This window comes from Papaver somniferum, chromosome 1 (genome assembly GCF_003573695.1).
Source record: "Papaver somniferum cultivar HN1 chromosome 1, ASM357369v1, whole genome shotgun sequence".
NCBI classification, from domain to species: Eukaryota; Viridiplantae; Streptophyta; class Magnoliopsida; order Ranunculales; family Papaveraceae; genus Papaver; species Papaver somniferum.
In genome coordinates this window covers 66,543,741-66,560,612 of record NC_039358.1, presented here as the reverse complement: position 1 = coordinate 66,560,612, position 16,872 = coordinate 66,543,741, and the positions used below count along the sequence as shown (strand labels likewise).

The window sequence follows — 16,872 nt, the reverse complement described above, 5'->3', positions numbered from 1 at the left end:
GTCGTTACAAATGATGTTGTTGTTGAATCTCCATTAAACAATGTTGTATCCATGTCCATAGCTTCCATAAATTACAGAATAAATACAATCTCTTTGTATCAAAAGAAAAGAAAAGAAAGAAAAAAATTTGTCAGATGTGGTTAATGAGGATATTGCTGTAAGCCTGTAACTCTTCATTAAAATCAACACAATCTCTTTGTATCAAAAGAGGGAAAAAAATAAAAAGGGAAAAAAATAAAAAATTGTCAGATGTGGGATTTGAACCCACGCCCTCCATGTCCATAGCTTCCATAAATTACAGAATAAATACAATCTCTTTGTATCAAAAGAAAAGAAAAGAAAAAAAAAATTTGTCAGATGTGGTTAATGAGGATATTGCTGTAAGCCTGTAACTCTTCATTAAAATCAACACAATCTCTTTGTATCAAAAGAGGGAAAAAAATAAAAAGGGAAAAAAATAAAAAATTGTCAGATGTGGGATTTGAACCCACGCCCTCTCTCAAAGACCAGAACTTGAGTCTGGCGCCTTAGACCACTCGGCCAACCTGACTTTGTTGTTCAATCTGGATATTCAGCATTACTACTACTAAGAATTACAAGATTTTCTTGTTAGTTCAAGGCTTCAAGCCCATCAGATCAGGTAGGTCATCAGAGAAGAAGTTTATTTCTCTACTCCCTATTATCACACTCAATCCAGGGTTTCTTTCAAAAAGTCCCCAATTTTATTTCAACAGATTTCTCTGAATCGAAGAACATCTTTACAATCAAATGGCTGCTGCAATATATAGTCTTTTCATTATCAACAAATCTGGGGGTCTCATTTTCTACAAGGTAAATTTCCTGATCTAATAATATAAGTATTAATATTCAATATTGAAATCAAATTCAAAAACTTTGATTTTGTATTTTCAGGATTATGGATCAGCAGGAAGAATGGATACAAATGATAGTTTGAGATTAGCAAGTTTATGGCATTCAATGCATGCAATCTCACAACAGTTATCACCAGTTCTAGGTTGTCAAGGGATTGAACTTCTTGAAGCTGATACTTTTGATCTTCATTGTTTTCAATCACTTACAGGTATAAAAAACACTTCTATATGATATGAACAAACTCTTTAATTTTATTGTTTCAATATCTAGCAATGTCAGGGTTTAGTGATCATCAATCTCCAAGGAGAATTTAGTAATTTCCAAATTTTTTTAGAGAACTCATAAAATTGTCAAAATTGGTTTGCAATCGTAAGATTAGATTAGGTTACAATGCCGTTATACTGAACTGTGCTGGAAAAATTATGACTTGAAATTGATCACGAAAAAGACATCCCTCTTTGAAACATTTTAGTGGCGGTTGACGCTATAATTGAAGGTGTGCAATTGGTAACTGTAGGAACCATGGGGTATATATGTTTACAAGAAATTTGCTTGAATCTATCTGAGGTGTATTTGCGATAATAACATGAACTAGAGAATCAGTAGATGTACTTCCAAAGAGTGGAGAAACTTATGGAAATCATTTTTTTCGCGTTTAAAGATGGATATATATATCTTATGTATTAGAACCATTATATTTCTTCTTCTTCTTCTTCTAAGCCTTTAGTCCCAAACTAGTTGGGGTAGCCTAGAAAGGGAATACGCAGTCACCCATCTTGGTGCTGCTCTCGCCCTTTCCCAACAAAACGGCTGTTTTTCAACCAAACAAAGGTACACGAGGACTTCCCAAGCAGTCACCCATCTTGGTACTTCTGTCGCCCTCTAATGGTCTATTCGCTGGCTCGCTAAGCCTATCAAGATTCTATTTTCATAAGGGAAGGGCTGGGGTTTTACCATTGGTTCGCCAAGCAATGGTATAAGATACATCTAAGAATACTGTGATTTTAATCTCTCAGTAATTCCTGTCGTACATTTGCCGCCATTGTCTGTATTGCTAAGTCATTCTTATATGTGAACTGTGCTGTGTTGCATCTTTTGTCATGAAGTTTAATTTTGTATATGATCTGTCAATTGACTTTGGATTTCCCCTCTGTAAAGTTCAGGCAAACTTTGTCATTGTTTACCAAGACTTACATGTTCTGCATTGTTTTTACATGAGACATTGATGTTAGACTACTCGCCTTGTATTCTCTTTCTGTATGGCAGGAAAACTCCTATTGTTTACCTTCTTTAAGGAACTAAACGAAGTCATTGTACTGTTGATTTGCTTTGCAGGAACGAAGTTCTTTGTCGTATGTGAACCAGGGACACAACACATGGACGCTCTACTAAAAATCATTTATGAACTGTACACAGACTATGTTTTGAAAAACCCTTTTTACGAGATGGAGATGCCAATTAGGTGTGAACTCTTCGATATTAACCTCATACAAGCCATCCAGAAAGATCGTGTTGCTTTGCTTGGTCGATGAATGAAACTTTGTTTAATTTAGTTCTAATTCTATGGATTTGATTGTTTATAATCTACAGGCTTGGATTTCTCAAAGTTTATCTGAACAAATTTTTAAGTTTGAATTTCTATCAGGAGTTAAAACACCTCCCATCAATTTTCATTCAAAGTCAGATTTTGATGCTCCTGTATTTTTGTTTTCTCTCTTTGTTAATTATAATTGTTTCGTTATGGCAACTGCACACAACTTTAGCTTATGCGACTGAATGATAGCTTTGGCCTTGATGCATGATGTCCAAGTGAGCTTCTTATTTGAATCTTAGGTTCTTGCAATTAGCTGGAGAGGTGAGCTCTCTGCTGGAAAATGTTAAATAGGCAAACCCCATTTGTGATAAGTTTTTGGCATGGCTCTGCTACGGTAGAGTTGAAAGATACTATTTCCATCAAACCCTACAAAATATTCACTTCCATTTTAGGCTACAACTTTCCTGGGATTTTTCCTGGGATTCAAAGACTTGTGAACTCCCTGCATAACCCTCCCGCCAAATTTTAAGGCAAAATCCAGAATTTCATTATCTCCGAATCTCCGATTGTCATTTAATTATTTTGATCCCCATCTAATCTTTAAGCATTTACATTAATATCCTTAGATTTACCCTATTTAACTGAAGACCAAAATAATGGAAATGAAATATAATCCCAAAATGCGTAAACCCAGATTTTATTCTCCTTTATATGACAATTGAAAGAAACCCTTTCTGCTGAACCCTTAAGGAATCCGGTCGAAATCGAAGGATCACCAGTGTAATCAAAGCAAAAACAAGGTACTTACTTTTAATCTCAATTTCTTCTAATTCGACTGTTCTGGTAATTTTTTTGAATTTACCTAAGCTTTGTTGATTTATGAGTATCCATTGTTTTCATAATTTGATTAGGGTATGGAAAAATCTAATGGTAAAGAAAAGGGGTTAAAGAATTTAGTATGGACACATCAAATGGATAGAGTACTTATAGACACATTGACTGAACAACTTGCATCTGGTAACAAAGGAGATACTGGTTGGAAAGGATCATCATATAGAGAAGTAGTGAAACGAATGGATCAACAGCTGCAACTTACAATCTCTGTTGATAATGTGTGAAATCGTTTGAAAATATGGAGAAATCATTTTATTGCTGTCAAAGAGTGTCTTAGTCATACTGGGTTTGAATGGGATGATGTTTTGAAGAGGATTACAGCTTCACATGCTGTATGGGATGAACACCTAAAGGTAATTTTAAGTTCCCTGCAATTGCATGTCATTATTTGGCTATTATATGTAAGAGGCTTGAATAGTTTGTGTTTTTTTCGTTTTGTGTTTGCTACAGACGAATAAGAAGCATGCTGTTTATCGAACTAAACATTTTGCAAATTGGGATGAAATTGTCCCACTCGTTTGCCATGATCACGTCATTAGGAATCAAGGGAAGACTGCTAATGGATGTAATAAAAATGGTATCGTAGGTGATGAGGGAAGTCCAGGAACTGGAAATAACCTCAGTATTGAGGACACTATAGAGCATGATGCTAATCTATTGGGTGATGATGATACACCCAAATCGACTCCATCTCCAAATACGAGTTCTTTAATGTCGCAAGGAGGAAGTGATTCATCACATGGAAGAAATGGCTTGTTGAAGAGAAAGAGATCACTAAGGGCAAATCCGATATAGCTTCAGCCTTAGAATCGATAGCAGAGAGTATGAAAAGTGTAGCCGATGCTATGGTAGAGCGTACCAAGACAAAGACGGTGGATGTGAATGAGTTGCTTAGAGAATTAAGGAAGGTACCTGGTAGTGAATCCATGGTACTGTTGGAGGTAGCTGAATACATAATGAGTGACTTTCAAAGAACTAGTTTATTTCTTGCATTATCAGTGGAAGAACGGAAGATGTGGCTGACTAAGCGGTTTCCACTGCAGGTGGTATGTCAACCTTAATCTTTTCCGCGTTAAGGATGTGCGTTGCATTTAGCTTATGCTGCTGCATGCCCATCAACCGAATCTACTTTGAATGCTTTTATGCTATTTTCATGTTGTGCTAACTGGAACGTCTTGATAATTTGGACTGGAGGTTAGTTTAAGTTTATTTAGTAGGACACGACTAGGTACAGTCACGGATGCCTTTTATACATATTTGTCCTCCCAGCCAAAACCTTTCATCCTTGCATGCCATATGAAAGCATATGTATAAAAAAACTTGAATGTTGCAGTAGGATGAAAAGAGAAGGTTTCTTTATTTAGAAATTTTTCGAGCCCCTATCAGATCATTCCCAATCCCTGACACTTTATGCATACATATGAAATAAATGGATCACTAAATCACAGTTGTTTGATGAGTAAAGCAATCTGAGCGTCACATTCAATATAACATATTTCCATGATTTTTCGTGGATTATAGATATTGTATTACCGGGAGGTGAAAGAATTCGGAGAATACAAATTCCCTAGCAGATTTTCAATCTCATTGTCATGGGTTTGTTTCATGTTGGCCTGAAATATCCACTGCAAATGAGTTCTAAATTTTACTAGTCTTGTGGGTTACTTCATTTGTCATGTAACTAGATCGTTATTTAGTATAGTTTTTAAACAGACTATGGACACGATGCTGAAATGATAATTGTTTTAGTACAGAAATGTGGAGCTATCCTAGAATTATAGATAGTTCCAAGCATATACTAACACAGTCCAGTTACAGGTCAATTGATGTAATGCTTGAGCATCAATCTGTTACCTCGGCGGAGGAAGTTAGACGGATGGAGCATTTTTTAGTTACAAGCTTAAGGTTTTGCATCTTCAACTCTTGACCCTTCCAGAGACAACATTAGATCCTTTTTATGGTTTTGAGCAATTAGTCGTACCGATGCTTGCTTCTATTTGTATATGAGATATATCAACTGGTTTTTCACTGACTTAAGATACTTGAATGTTAGGATACACAAAAGAAATGCAACTCCTTTTGCAACTTTTCTATTCTTGTTGTGGCCAACAAAGTCTCGTATGCTTTTGGTGTCCTTATCTATTGGCTTGCTTTTACAGATATTGGCTTTTAATTAGTTTACCAAATCAATCACGGATTTTCTTGGAACTTTTTGATACTAGTTATTCTGAGATAACAAATGTCTGAACACTTGAATGATGTATGGATATATCAACATAAGAGGACCAAAAAGAGGCAACACTTGGAATAAACATAATGTCTCAAATATGAACCCCGCTTTATTGTTCACAAACATACAACACCTTGCGGCTGTACCAAGTTAACGCCTAATTTCAATCTGAATCTTTCCCTGCACATAATTTATCACTATCTAAAAAGAAAAGACTGAACAACATAAGTTATTTTATAAAGTAACACCCCTAACTTAAACCTGAGCCAAACACAAAAGAAAGCCTTTAATGACCTTTTGAGGTTTTAGCTTGTAGGTACATTGTAACCAAGACAAGCAAAAAGGGAAGCATATAAAAATAAATAGAATAACAAATCATATTTTAATCGTCTTGTTTCCACCGTTAATCTTGCTTTGTAGATTCAGTGTTGGTCTGCTGCTGCTGCTGTGGTGGTGTTGTTTGTTGCTGTTTCTGCTGCTGCTGTTGTTGTTTCTGCTGTTGCAACTGGTAGAACAGTTGAGGGCTCATGCGTATTTGTTGAGCAGTCATGGAGTTGGAAGGGCGACCTTCACCACCCATTTCTGCAGTAGCAATCTTTAATCGCTGGACTTCCGTAGTCAACGCCTCATTTAGAGCTGCCATTATCAACATAGTGGCGGTAAACACATATTTTATACATTTTGCTCTTTACATAGGAAAACAACTGGATATGACACTACTAAGATGCGGTGCAAGTATGGATGCACGTGAGATTTGCAACAAAGAAATGCATATTCTTAGTCAAATAAAAAATCATGCAAGTTGAAAAGAAACGGTAAGGCTAGCTTTCCATAGTCCAAAATTTTGCTTAAAATGGCGATGATGACAGAATTATTATGACGACTAGCTAGTATATCAACAAGGTCTGCTGACACAAGTTTTCTAGCCTTCTTGATTGCAAAAGAATCTTTTTTAGGCATTCCAACTATGCACTTGAAGGAATATGTAAAATCGCATTAGAAATTGATCGAGCTCCTCGATTGACTTACGACACAATGGATACGATAGAGAGCAACATCTCCTATTCCAGAGGAACATATGAAACACAAGAGCCCACACTAAACGTACCTAATTGTATGTAGTTTTGATTTAAGACAAGATCCAAACAAGGCTCCTGACATAACGGTCAATGCAATTAAAGCAACTAGTAAGAATGTACAGGAAAGAGAGTTATACCATCTCTCAGTTGCGCTTGTTGTTCCATGGCTTGAAGACGGAACTTTAACTCGCTGTTCTGATTATTAAGCCCTGCAGAATCCCTCTGAAAAATGAAAATGAAAACAACGGTAAGGCCCTTAAGAAGAGAGTGACGGAGAGATAAGAGGATTAAGAATTCCTGAATACCCACTTGTAACAGTGTCAGTTGCGCAGATAATGTGGTAGCTTCTGTCTGTAGAGTCTGCACCTTGTGTTCCAATTCTGAGATGTACCTCATCTTTCGTTCCTTAGAACGGGCAGCCGATTGACGATTAGCCAAAATCCTGAAACCGTAGGATTATCGTTAATTAGTTCTAACAGGCTAATTCCATATTTTTTATCTTTCTCTAGACTGGCAAACATATACTTTCAATTACAAATGAATAGAACCTAAAGTGACAAAAATAGAGCTAACACAAAGCACCACCTCTTTGCGCGTTTGGGATCAGCCATTGCAATCTCAGCAAGTTTTTCATTAGCCATGATCTTTTTCAACTCAGCTCCAGTAAATTCACCATTTCCAAACTCCAAGCTGAAGGTATTAGTGGTCCCATCCAAAGAATTGCTATGCGAGTGTTGACCAGAGCGCACACCGGGGGATGGTGGCAATTTTGGTGATTCCTCCCCGAAGCTCGGAAGTCTATCCATGAAACTATCCATAGAAATACTTCTGCAATGACGTCCAGTCGGAGCAATATCTCCTCCCGCACTCCTTTTATTCCCTTCTTTCTTGTCCACAGTAGAACTTAAGTTCACGCGCTGCATACTATTACAGCTTTCGTTTATACTACTTTCTGCTTCATTATCGCTGCTATCAACCCCATTTGTTTTCGTGCCACTGGCTCTGCTATCATTATCATGACAATTCTTGTCATCTGTCTCCGACGAGTTCAGCGCTTCCAAGTTATCCAAATTCATATAAGCAGAGAACAAATCATCGACTACTTCTCCTTCAGATTTCCTCTCGCCCATCCCTTCAGCAATGTTATCTCCCTCTTTATCCCATTCTGATTCTCGCTTCACCAGCGTAATTGGCTTACCTGCAGTTGAATTCTCTTTTGCAGATTGTGATCGGTCAAATATAGATTGGCCCTTAGGTGGGAGTGGCGAAGAATAATTAGCAGTAGAAAACCCAAACGGAATGTCACTGCTAGAACGCCTATGCGCCTTGCGTGGGGGGAGGCTCTCACCCACACGAGGAGAATTCCCTCTCGTGAATGAATGAGATGGTGGAGTCTGTGAATTACCATCCCGATCTTCCATTGAAACATCGGTAGGGTCAGAAACTGAGGGAGACAAAGAGTCTCGATATGGTGAGGGGCTTAACGGGGGCAAGGAATCCAAATTGAAAAATGCAGGCTGAGACAAAGATCTAGAATGCGAAGGTCCTTGACCAAAATTCTGAGAACCAGTTTGTTGAGCCGGTCGAGAGACTGGGATCTGAGAGTAAGGAGATACAGGTGGAATTTGTGGGTGAGATGGAGGTATTCCCATTCTCTTATTGCTGCTATTATTACCATTATCAGGACTATAATTCTGCGAAAAATGACGCATTGGAACACGATTCTGTGAAGTAATTAACTGATCAGGAAGATCGAATAGATTAGTAGACTTATTATGTTGTTGTTGCTGTTGCTGTTGCTGTTTAGGAATAGATGATGATGAAGTTCCAAATGAAGATTGTAATCTCTGTATCATATCAAGTCTAGTCTCTTCTCTTTCTTCCATTTCCACAAACACTCGAATGAAAAAATTCTTATAAACTGCTAATCAAAATTTATCAAACTCTTAGCTCAATCAAACCTAAAAACCTGCAACAACAACCAAATTTGAACAGACTTCAAATTTCTGAAACAAAAATTAATCAATCAATAAACCCTTTATCTCAGGGTTTATCACAAACTCTAAACTCTAAACACAAATCAATTTAAACCCATTTTAGTCAAGAACGCTGTGCGAGGAATCAGAAAATGAAGAAGAAAAAAATGAAACAAACTACTGTTACAGAGAAAAAAAAAAAAGGCTCACCTTTGCCGTGAATCAAGGCTTTTGTAGATGAATCCAAACAATGCTGGATAATTAGTTGAATTTAGTGAAAAAATTTGTCTTTAAATTACCGAAATTATCTCAGAAATTGAGTAGAATTTGTGAGTGAATAAAAGAAGATGTAATTTTTTCTCTGAGACGATGTTTTTTAGACACAGACAATGCCGCGGGTTTGTCTCTCTTTCTTCTTTATTTTTTTTGTTCGACGCGTGAATTTAAGAAAGGATGATTTTCATTTCAGTTGAATTTACATTTCATTCGGACCGCATTTTACTCCCAATCATACCCCCTATATTTTCGGCAGGGGTTTCGTGACTTTATTGACCTCGTTCTTTTAAGGTAATGACATGGGTTCTGGATAGGACCGCCGAACTTGGGACAATTGATCAGATTTTTTCTTGTGATGATCCTCTTAATAAGAATATACAGAAATGGAATCATACTTTGGAAATGACATTGCTAGACGCCAGAAATCATGTTATGTTTATTCAGTTTTAGTGAACATTTAAATGATACACCCTCCGTCCCACTCCTAAGTGACCTATTTGATTTTAGATTTTGTCCCAATGATAAGTGACATATATCACTAAACAATGAGATATTCCGGAATTATTCTTTTAGTTAATTATAAATAATATATGAAATATGTATAATTTGATAGGCATGTTTATATTCGTTACGTAGGTGTTTTAAAATGCTTTTCAATTGTATGAAATTTGCGAACATCCGTGGAGTATTTTGAGAGATAAACCATTTTTAAATTTCACTAGTTATTATTCATAAGGGTATAATTGTAAAAAATGATTAAAAATACTATTTTCCTTGCTTGCCTTAAAAATTGTGCAAATTTCAAATAGGTCACTTAGGAGTGGGACGGAGGGAGTACTATACTAGTAGTGTCAATAAACTCCAACATAGCATTGCCCTCAAAACTAGATACATGAATTATGATCTCTTTATGAGTAGTTTTATTGGGTGTTTGGATACACGCCCGCCGAAAGGATTTCTTTTTTTCCAACTAAATTAAGTTACAAAATCAGAAATTAGCTTGATATACAATTCCAAAATGATCCGTAAAAGTTATCTTAATAAAACTTCATTTTCCTAGTAACAATTTCATAAAATTGGTCAATTAATCCAATAATGACAATTCCTGGGTAAAAAAGACATGTAAAATTTGATACTGTTTAAATGGACGAAAATGTAAAAATAACCAGAATGTAAACAGTTTCATCTTACCGATTTTTATATACTTTTTCTTATTTTAAATTTATATCAGGATGCATCCAGTTTAATCCTCGTTCTTTTTAAAGTTTAAGTCATGATGAATCCAGTTTCATTTTTGCTATTTTTTCGTGTCCATTTCAACCATATCGATTTTTACTCGTCTATTAGAACCACGTTTTAAAAATATATGGACAAATGACCAATTTTCCGTAAAAAATTTCTCCAGAAACCAAAAAGAACACTTGTAGTGAAGCAAAATAATTTTGTTTTGGCTTATATCTCTGGAGAAACAGGTGCAATTTTAATCCTCATATCGAAAAAAACTATTTGTAATGCAAAGCAGCTAAAAAAAATTCTTTTCACATAACAATTTTTTTCTTCAAGAAAAAAGTACTCCCTCCGTTCCTTTTTAATAGGCTGGTTTTGTTTTTAGAGAAAATTAAGGAAATTAAGAGAACTAATCGTTGAAAGTGGTCCTTATGACACTTGTCAATAAAAGAAGTGAAGTGAAATGGTCCCCATGACACTTGTCAGCAAAAAAAGTATAGTGAAATGGTCCACATGACACTTGTCATCAAAAGAAGTTAAGAGAAAAATGATCCCAGAAAACTAAAATAACATTTGACTTTCCCAATTGGAAAACCAACTATTTTTTTGAAACATTTATTTTAAGAAACCAATCTATTAAAAAGGAACAGAGGGAGTATAAAATAAGATCGAAAAAAATCTACATATCTTCTTGCAGTGAAAACAAATACTTTAACCACGTTTATCATTTTGTGGACCGTAATCTAAAGTTAATGTTTATTAGTTAAAGGAATCAAATCTGTATATGTATATGCGCGCGGTTGACCTTTTTAAGAATCCAAATGAGTGATAACAGGATCATCTTTATAAAAAAAAACACTCGATTATTTACTTAAAGAATTTAGTTTCTATGGGTCTCTAATTGTCCCAAAATCATTTCAAAATTTTTCGGGTTAACTAACTATTCAGCCAAATTGGAATAGTTATGATCTATGACTTTTGATACTAGAATGCATGATGGTTAAAAGGCTGATGCTAATTCTTTCGGGAATACCATTCTATATAAGAAAAAAAAAAAGAAAAAAACTGATCCTGACCGTCAAACGGTATTCCTAGCTAATCCCAGTATCCCGCTTAGCAATCAAGCTAGAATGTGCGCTAGTTTGAATGAATTAAGATAAAATCAGAACGGATCACTCTAAGGTGTTGTATGCACATTGTTGCTAGATTTGTTATTGATTTGGTAAGCGTTTAAGGCGACTAATTTATCTCCACTCTTCTTTTTTAAGCGAACTAGACGGTCTCGTGACGGGATAGAGCCATCCTCAGATCATCCTTGCAACTTAGTGCAAATGTAGGAGGAGTTGAGGACCACTAATTGAAAACATCAAGGGCTAAAGCATGTTTAGCTAATGAAGATTATAATATTTTTAAGTTTTTCTTTATCATTTTAGACAAGCATAAGATCCATCGGGCGAAGAATATAATCATAAGAGTCAAGGTTACAAGAAAGAGTGCGGTACCACACTTTACTTACGTTCACATTCGTCCCTACCAAGACGTGTGGCCGTGTACGGAACGATTTTGTTGCCTCAGACGTGCTTAACTTGTTCTTGTTTAATTCCCACTGCGGGGAAACCCATGGCGGTATGACAAAGAGAAACGTTAAACTAGGTTCATGTTTGGATTTTTTTTTAGAAGTGATGGTAGAATTCATTCATATAGTCTATAATTTTAATGTGCTGTAGGGCTTGTAGCCCATGTATGTGCGGCCCAATATTATATCTAGGTTCTTCTTCCTATTTGTATATAAAGGAATATATTTATGTAATACATTCTTTTCTGATGAATAGAAATCTTTTCTCTGCCTCTTCCTTTTCTCATTATTCTACTCAAACACGTTATCATGTCCGATGCCATACCACAGAGCCAGATTGAATCGAATTTTTTTAATGGATTATTGGACATCAATTATCGTCAAGCTAATGAGATCGTCAGAATCAAATTAATCAGACAATGTATAGATACTAATCATCTATGGGATGATGTTTATTAACCAGATCCCGATGTCGTCTGTTTGCTTTCCCAAAAGAAAGGGAGTTTGCGGAAGAAGAAGCTTGTGTTTGGTCCAGCCAACCCGGTTAGGTCTCCCTGGTCCATCTAACCCGGTTCAGTCTTCCTTGGTCCATTCAACCCGGTTCGGGTGATGTCCTGTCCTGTTCCGTTCCAGCTCGATTCTGGGCCCTGTCCTGTTCCGTTCCAGCTGGATTCTGGGGCCCTATCCTGTTCCGTTCCAGCTCCATTCCAGCTCGGTTATAGGCTTTTGTCCTGTTTCCGGTTCTGCCTATATACACAGGGAACTAAAGCTTACTTCAGGTATGTAAATTACCTGTTGTTTTTTTTTAAATTAAATACATGCTAGGCTTATCTTTTTTTTTAGAGAACATTCTAGTTCTATTTTGTTTTGTCTTAAGATAAGTCCATAGCATATAACGGTCAATTTAAACAATGACTGTTGATCGCGACCATTAAGAATTTTGGTTTTATTGTTATCTTGTTCTCTTGCATATTTTATTTGCTATAGTTGAATGATATATTTTTTTTAGTTCAATTGGTTGTACCAACTCTATTTCAATGTATTCATTTGGGGTTTGAAAGGACTTAAGCACCATTATTGTGTACTTGATATTTTTCTCCCAAAATTTGAATGTTCCTTGAAATGTATCCACTTGCTCGACTATTAATATGTCAGTTGTTTAAAAACATACGTCCAAATAAAATCACATGTATTCCAATTTTTGTGGAAGAATCACAAAAGATTATATGAGTAAGAAAATTTTCATTTCTCTACTTCATCCATAATACTAACGAACCGGTATATGTTGAAGTATGAAAACAAGAGAATTAATTATTTTTAATAATATGTTCAACCTAAAGTAAGTGGTTGACATGTGTAGTGAGATTCTCTTGGCCTATTGAGATAAAGAAATTTCTCAAATGTAACAAAAATTGAAAATGGAAAGAACCCCGAAGGGTTAGACGTACTCATATAAAGCATGTGAAAAGGGGCATACATATCATGAGACGGAAATGTATTTTTTTTCCAGTAATAATGACACCAAAGTACCGGTATCAGCTGAATATGGGATGAAGCTAAGATGTAATTTTAGATCTCATCGTAATAAAAGAGTTGGAAATGCACCTGGGCATAGGTGTTGGTATATACAATGTAATGTGTACGTGTATCATAGTAACAACCGATTTTCACATCAACTTTAATGGCAACAAGTACTTTGCCTGGCTAATTCCCTATCTTATCGAGCGGAACACTTCTCATTTATTTTTTCAAGATAGAACAAAGACGTCGCAAAAACTCTAAATGTACCAAGAGATAATCACACCTTGTTAAATTTCCAAGTAACCCGTGCAAATGGATATCATGTGGAACATCAAAATGATGAGAATGTAACTGATTGCATCTTTTATAGTCTCTAATATATTTGGAAGGAAATATATTTTAGAGAAACTAATGAGTCAATCTAGTGCAATTTAATTCACTATAATATTTAGATTATTGAATCCATATTGACTCTGACGATGAAATGTTGAAAACTGACTCATACAGGCTTTGGGCATAACCATAAAGAAACATTGGTTGTGACATGATTATTGTTTTGAAAGAACTCATACAAATACCACTTTATTTGAGTGAATGAAAATGGGAAAAAGATTGACAGAATGCAAAGTGACAGCATATCACTCAATAAGTGTTTTCTAAATTACTAGATACACACAACCCCCTTCCCATTATGCTTTTAGGTAAGAAAGTATATCACTCATTTTTACAAAGTCTCCAGTAAAACAGGATCGATACCATCCTAAGATGCAAATAGTAAAATTTCCGTATTACAAAGAAAACAAGGTGAAATTTAGAAAAAATATTCATGCAGAATGCAGACCATTAAAGTGACTGATGGATCTGGTGAATGTTTTGACATTTTGGACTAGTTATAGTTCCCAAGAAATTTGTGTTTGAAAACTCCTAGCACATATTACACAATGCAAAGTGCAAAGGATACCCACCCTTGTTAATGCTAGAGAATTTACATCAAAAGAACTTGATGAATATTGCATGTTTAATAGGATCAATATAGAGCATCTTATACTCAATGGTCTCGCAGAGGCTACCATCAAAGGTTACAGATGGTGTTTAAGGAATAGGTTATGCGTACCAACCTACATTTTATTGCTTTGGGGATATGCAATATTACGCGCATCTTTACTTAATTCGTTTTAGAACCCGATATTAGTCAACCTTTTTTTGTGTAGCAGTTAGTAACTGAATTTAAGCCTGACATTTGTGTTATTACGCATTTTTGGTTGCACTATATATGTGCCATTACGAGTCCACATCGTACTATGATGGGTCACAAAAATGATTAAGTAACTTTGTTGGATATTTACTCTCAAAAATTACCCGCATTTTAAAACCTTTGGCAGGAGGTCTCTTAATGTTATATTTGCAGGTTATCACTTTAGTGAGACAGTCTTCCCGTCGTTAGGGGGAGATAACAAAAAGTATTTTCTAAGGGAACGACATGAATTGTCGTGGTGCGTTCCCACTGTGTATCATATTGATTATTGCAATCCACAAATGTAAATGTGAAGTGACAAAGAATAATCAATTTTCAGAATGTACACTGATGTCGCTAAAGTGACAAGATCACACATACCAGCTGCAAATATTCCTGCAAGGTTAGAAATCCCCAGTATGGGGTACACCATAGACTAAGGTGTTTCAACTACACTTGGTGGAAGTGTAGTTGAGGTCGTGGCTCCATAAAGGAAGATGGAGAGACCACCAGGTTCGATCAATGCTCACCTAGAAAGGAAGTAGATGAGTAAGGCACAACCTAATTTGTATCATTAGTGAAACCATCTCATTTGATTGTCTCTGACTATGTCCATGAATCAATAATGGAGGACGCTCCGAAGTTTTAATGATTCTAGAGAACAATGAAATCATGTACGGATTATGAGAATGCACATGAGTCAATGGAAGGATCATGTGTGCACAATAATGATATAATCCATAAATAGTTGCTCCAGAAGTAGAGCACAATGAGATCGAACCATGCTTTATTTTGATTAATTTGAAATAAATAGCATATTTGGCCTGCACAATCCAGGATGAACTTAGTTCTTTGGCAAATATACGGGTATTTGGTGTGGTAGTTCTAACCAACCAAGTGTAAAGCCTATTGGACATACATAATTAATTTGTCATAAAGCATAATGAGAAGAAAGTAGTATTGAAGTAAAAAGACTCGCCTTGTGGCGCGAGGTTTCTCACAAAGCCCTGGAATTGTTCTCTTGTAATGAACGTTATAGAGTTCAGCTACTTAGTTAGCTTGGTAATTTCAAAAGGACTTGAAATGCAGCATATGTATGTGGTTGTTACGTATCTCTGAAAGAATCAAGAGATAGAAGATATTTACAAAAGTACTTGACAGACTTTTGTTGCCAAAATCAAATGAATCTAAACCACAGAGTGCGTTTACAGTTAGATAGAACGCTCACTTACAGATTCAAGCAATCAGGCGGATGTGGTACACCCGTCTAAGTGGATATTTGATTTGGAGGGGATAGACAAGTAAGTTATTTTTTATTTATTTATTTTTCTTGCGTATTCACAAGAAAGTTCCTCATTTGGAATTTTATCCATTTATGTCGATGGTACAGACATGATGGGTACTCTTGATGTAATAAGAGACCTTAAAAACTATTTAAAATCCGAATTTGAGATGAAAAATCTGGGTAAAGCTCGACCGAATACTGAGCTTGTGGTATATTATTCCACCAGTTTGCATATGTCTAAAGTTGTCAGGAAATTTAACAAAGACATGCATGCTGATAGCACTCCCATGATTAGTCGAGGTTCAAATGTAAGTAAGTGACCATTTCGTCTAAAGGAAGATGACGAAGATGTGTTGGGAGATGAAATTCCCATATCTAAGTACAATAGGAACATTGTTGTACTTAGTATAATAATGTACTCGATTAAATTTTACATCCCCATCGAACTTGTTAGCTAGATATAGCTCAGCGCCAATGGAACGTCATTGGAATGGTATAATGAACGTAATCGTATACTTAAAAGTAACCATTGACATGAGTTTGTTTTATCCCTGCAAATACATAAAAAGGAATGTTAATGAAAGTGCAATCCAAAAGTTGTTGATTATGAAGGAACAAAATCTCTTCTCCAATGAAAGTAATTATGGGGGAGATATGGTAGACTATTTTCTAGGTCATTAACGATATTCAGTTTCGAAAAGTACATGACTAAAGGAACTGTCTGGTACAACTCTGAAAGTAATCAGGGGGAGATGTCGACATCAGGGGGGATCCAAGGATATGATGTCGACATATTTCACTTCGAAATTGAAGCTGTGTTGTACTCTTTTTCCCTTCGATCGAGAATAGTTTTTCAAAAAAGGGTTTTGTTACTCGGCATGGTTTTTAGCGAGACAACACCAGAAACATCAAGTATGTTGAACGTTGAAGACATAAAGATCGCCGTTGATATTACTGAAAATATCTGAATCAAAGAAATGAAACGCGATAGTCTGTTAAGTGATGTAACTTCCAGAATCAACAACATGGTCTTATAAACACTCAAATCACCAAAGTAATGTGTGATAAACTCCTTTTGACTGCATTAGACTAATAAAAATTGTCTGACATCAGGGGGAGCATCCAGTGGTGTGTTGAACTCTTTTCCTTCACCGAGGTTACTTTTTC

At 35.8% G+C, this 16,872-nt stretch overlaps 2 protein-coding genes, 1 long non-coding RNA gene and 1 other non-coding gene across 4 annotated transcripts; 2 read left to right on the top strand and 2 right to left on the bottom strand.

Moving 5' to 3' along the window:
- Positions 1 to 466: 466 nt before the first annotated feature.
- TRNAL-CAA lies at positions 467 to 550 on the bottom strand. The gene has a single exon. It is a non-coding gene; the product is annotated as a tRNA-Leu (tRNA).
- An 84-nt stretch (positions 551 to 634) lies between these two features.
- Positions 635 to 2,620, top strand: LOC113329981 (trafficking protein particle complex subunit 4-like). The gene is made up of 3 exons (XM_026576839.1): positions 635 to 831; positions 913 to 1,081; positions 2,209 to 2,620. Exons 1-3 carry the CDS (start codon positions 769 to 771, stop codon positions 2,403 to 2,405), a joined length of 429 nt encoding a protein of 142 aa, XP_026432624.1. The 5' UTR covers positions 635 to 768; the 3' UTR covers positions 2,406 to 2,620.
- Positions 2,621 to 3,098: 478 nt separating this feature from the next.
- LOC113329975 lies at positions 3,099 to 4,160 on the top strand. Its single transcript, XR_003350039.1, has 3 exons — positions 3,099 to 3,207; positions 3,319 to 3,654; positions 3,752 to 4,160. It is a non-coding gene; the product is annotated as an uncharacterized LOC113329975 (long non-coding RNA).
- Positions 4,161 to 5,603: 1,443 nt separating this feature from the next.
- LOC113289769 (probable transcription factor PosF21) lies at positions 5,604 to 9,011 on the bottom strand. The gene is made up of 5 exons (XM_026539146.1): positions 8,797 to 9,011; positions 7,196 to 8,579; positions 6,920 to 7,052; positions 6,748 to 6,832; positions 5,604 to 6,167 (listed from the first exon to the last, which is right to left on the bottom strand). Exons 2-5 carry the CDS (start codon positions 8,494 to 8,496, stop codon positions 5,935 to 5,937), a joined length of 1,752 nt encoding a protein of 583 aa, XP_026394931.1. The 5' UTR covers positions 8,497 to 8,579; positions 8,797 to 9,011; the 3' UTR covers positions 5,604 to 5,934.
- Positions 9,012 to 16,872: the final 7,861 nt, after the last annotated feature.

Coding starts and splice junctions, on each gene's coding strand:
- LOC113329981 (XM_026576839.1), top strand. CDS start 769: ATGGCTGCTGCAATATATAGTCTTTTCATTATCAACAAATCTGGGGGT. Junction 832..912: donor GGGGTCTCATTTTCTACAAG/GTAAATTTCCTG, acceptor TTGTATTTTCAG/GATTATGGATCAGCAGGAAG. Junction 1,082..2,208: donor TTGTTTTCAATCACTTACAG/GTATAAAAAACA, acceptor TTTGCTTTGCAG/GAACGAAGTTCTTTGTCGTA.
- LOC113289769 (XM_026539146.1), bottom strand. CDS start 8,496: ATGGAAGAAAGAGAAGAGACTAGACTTGATATGATACAGAGATTACAA. Junction 6,833..6,919: donor CGCAACTGACACTGTTACAA/GTGGGTATTCAG, acceptor TTCATTTTTCAG/AGGGATTCTGCAGGGCTTAA. Junction 6,168..6,747: donor ACAAGCGCAACTGAGAGATG/GTATAACTCTCT, acceptor TGATAATGGCAG/CTCTAAATGAGGCGTTGACT.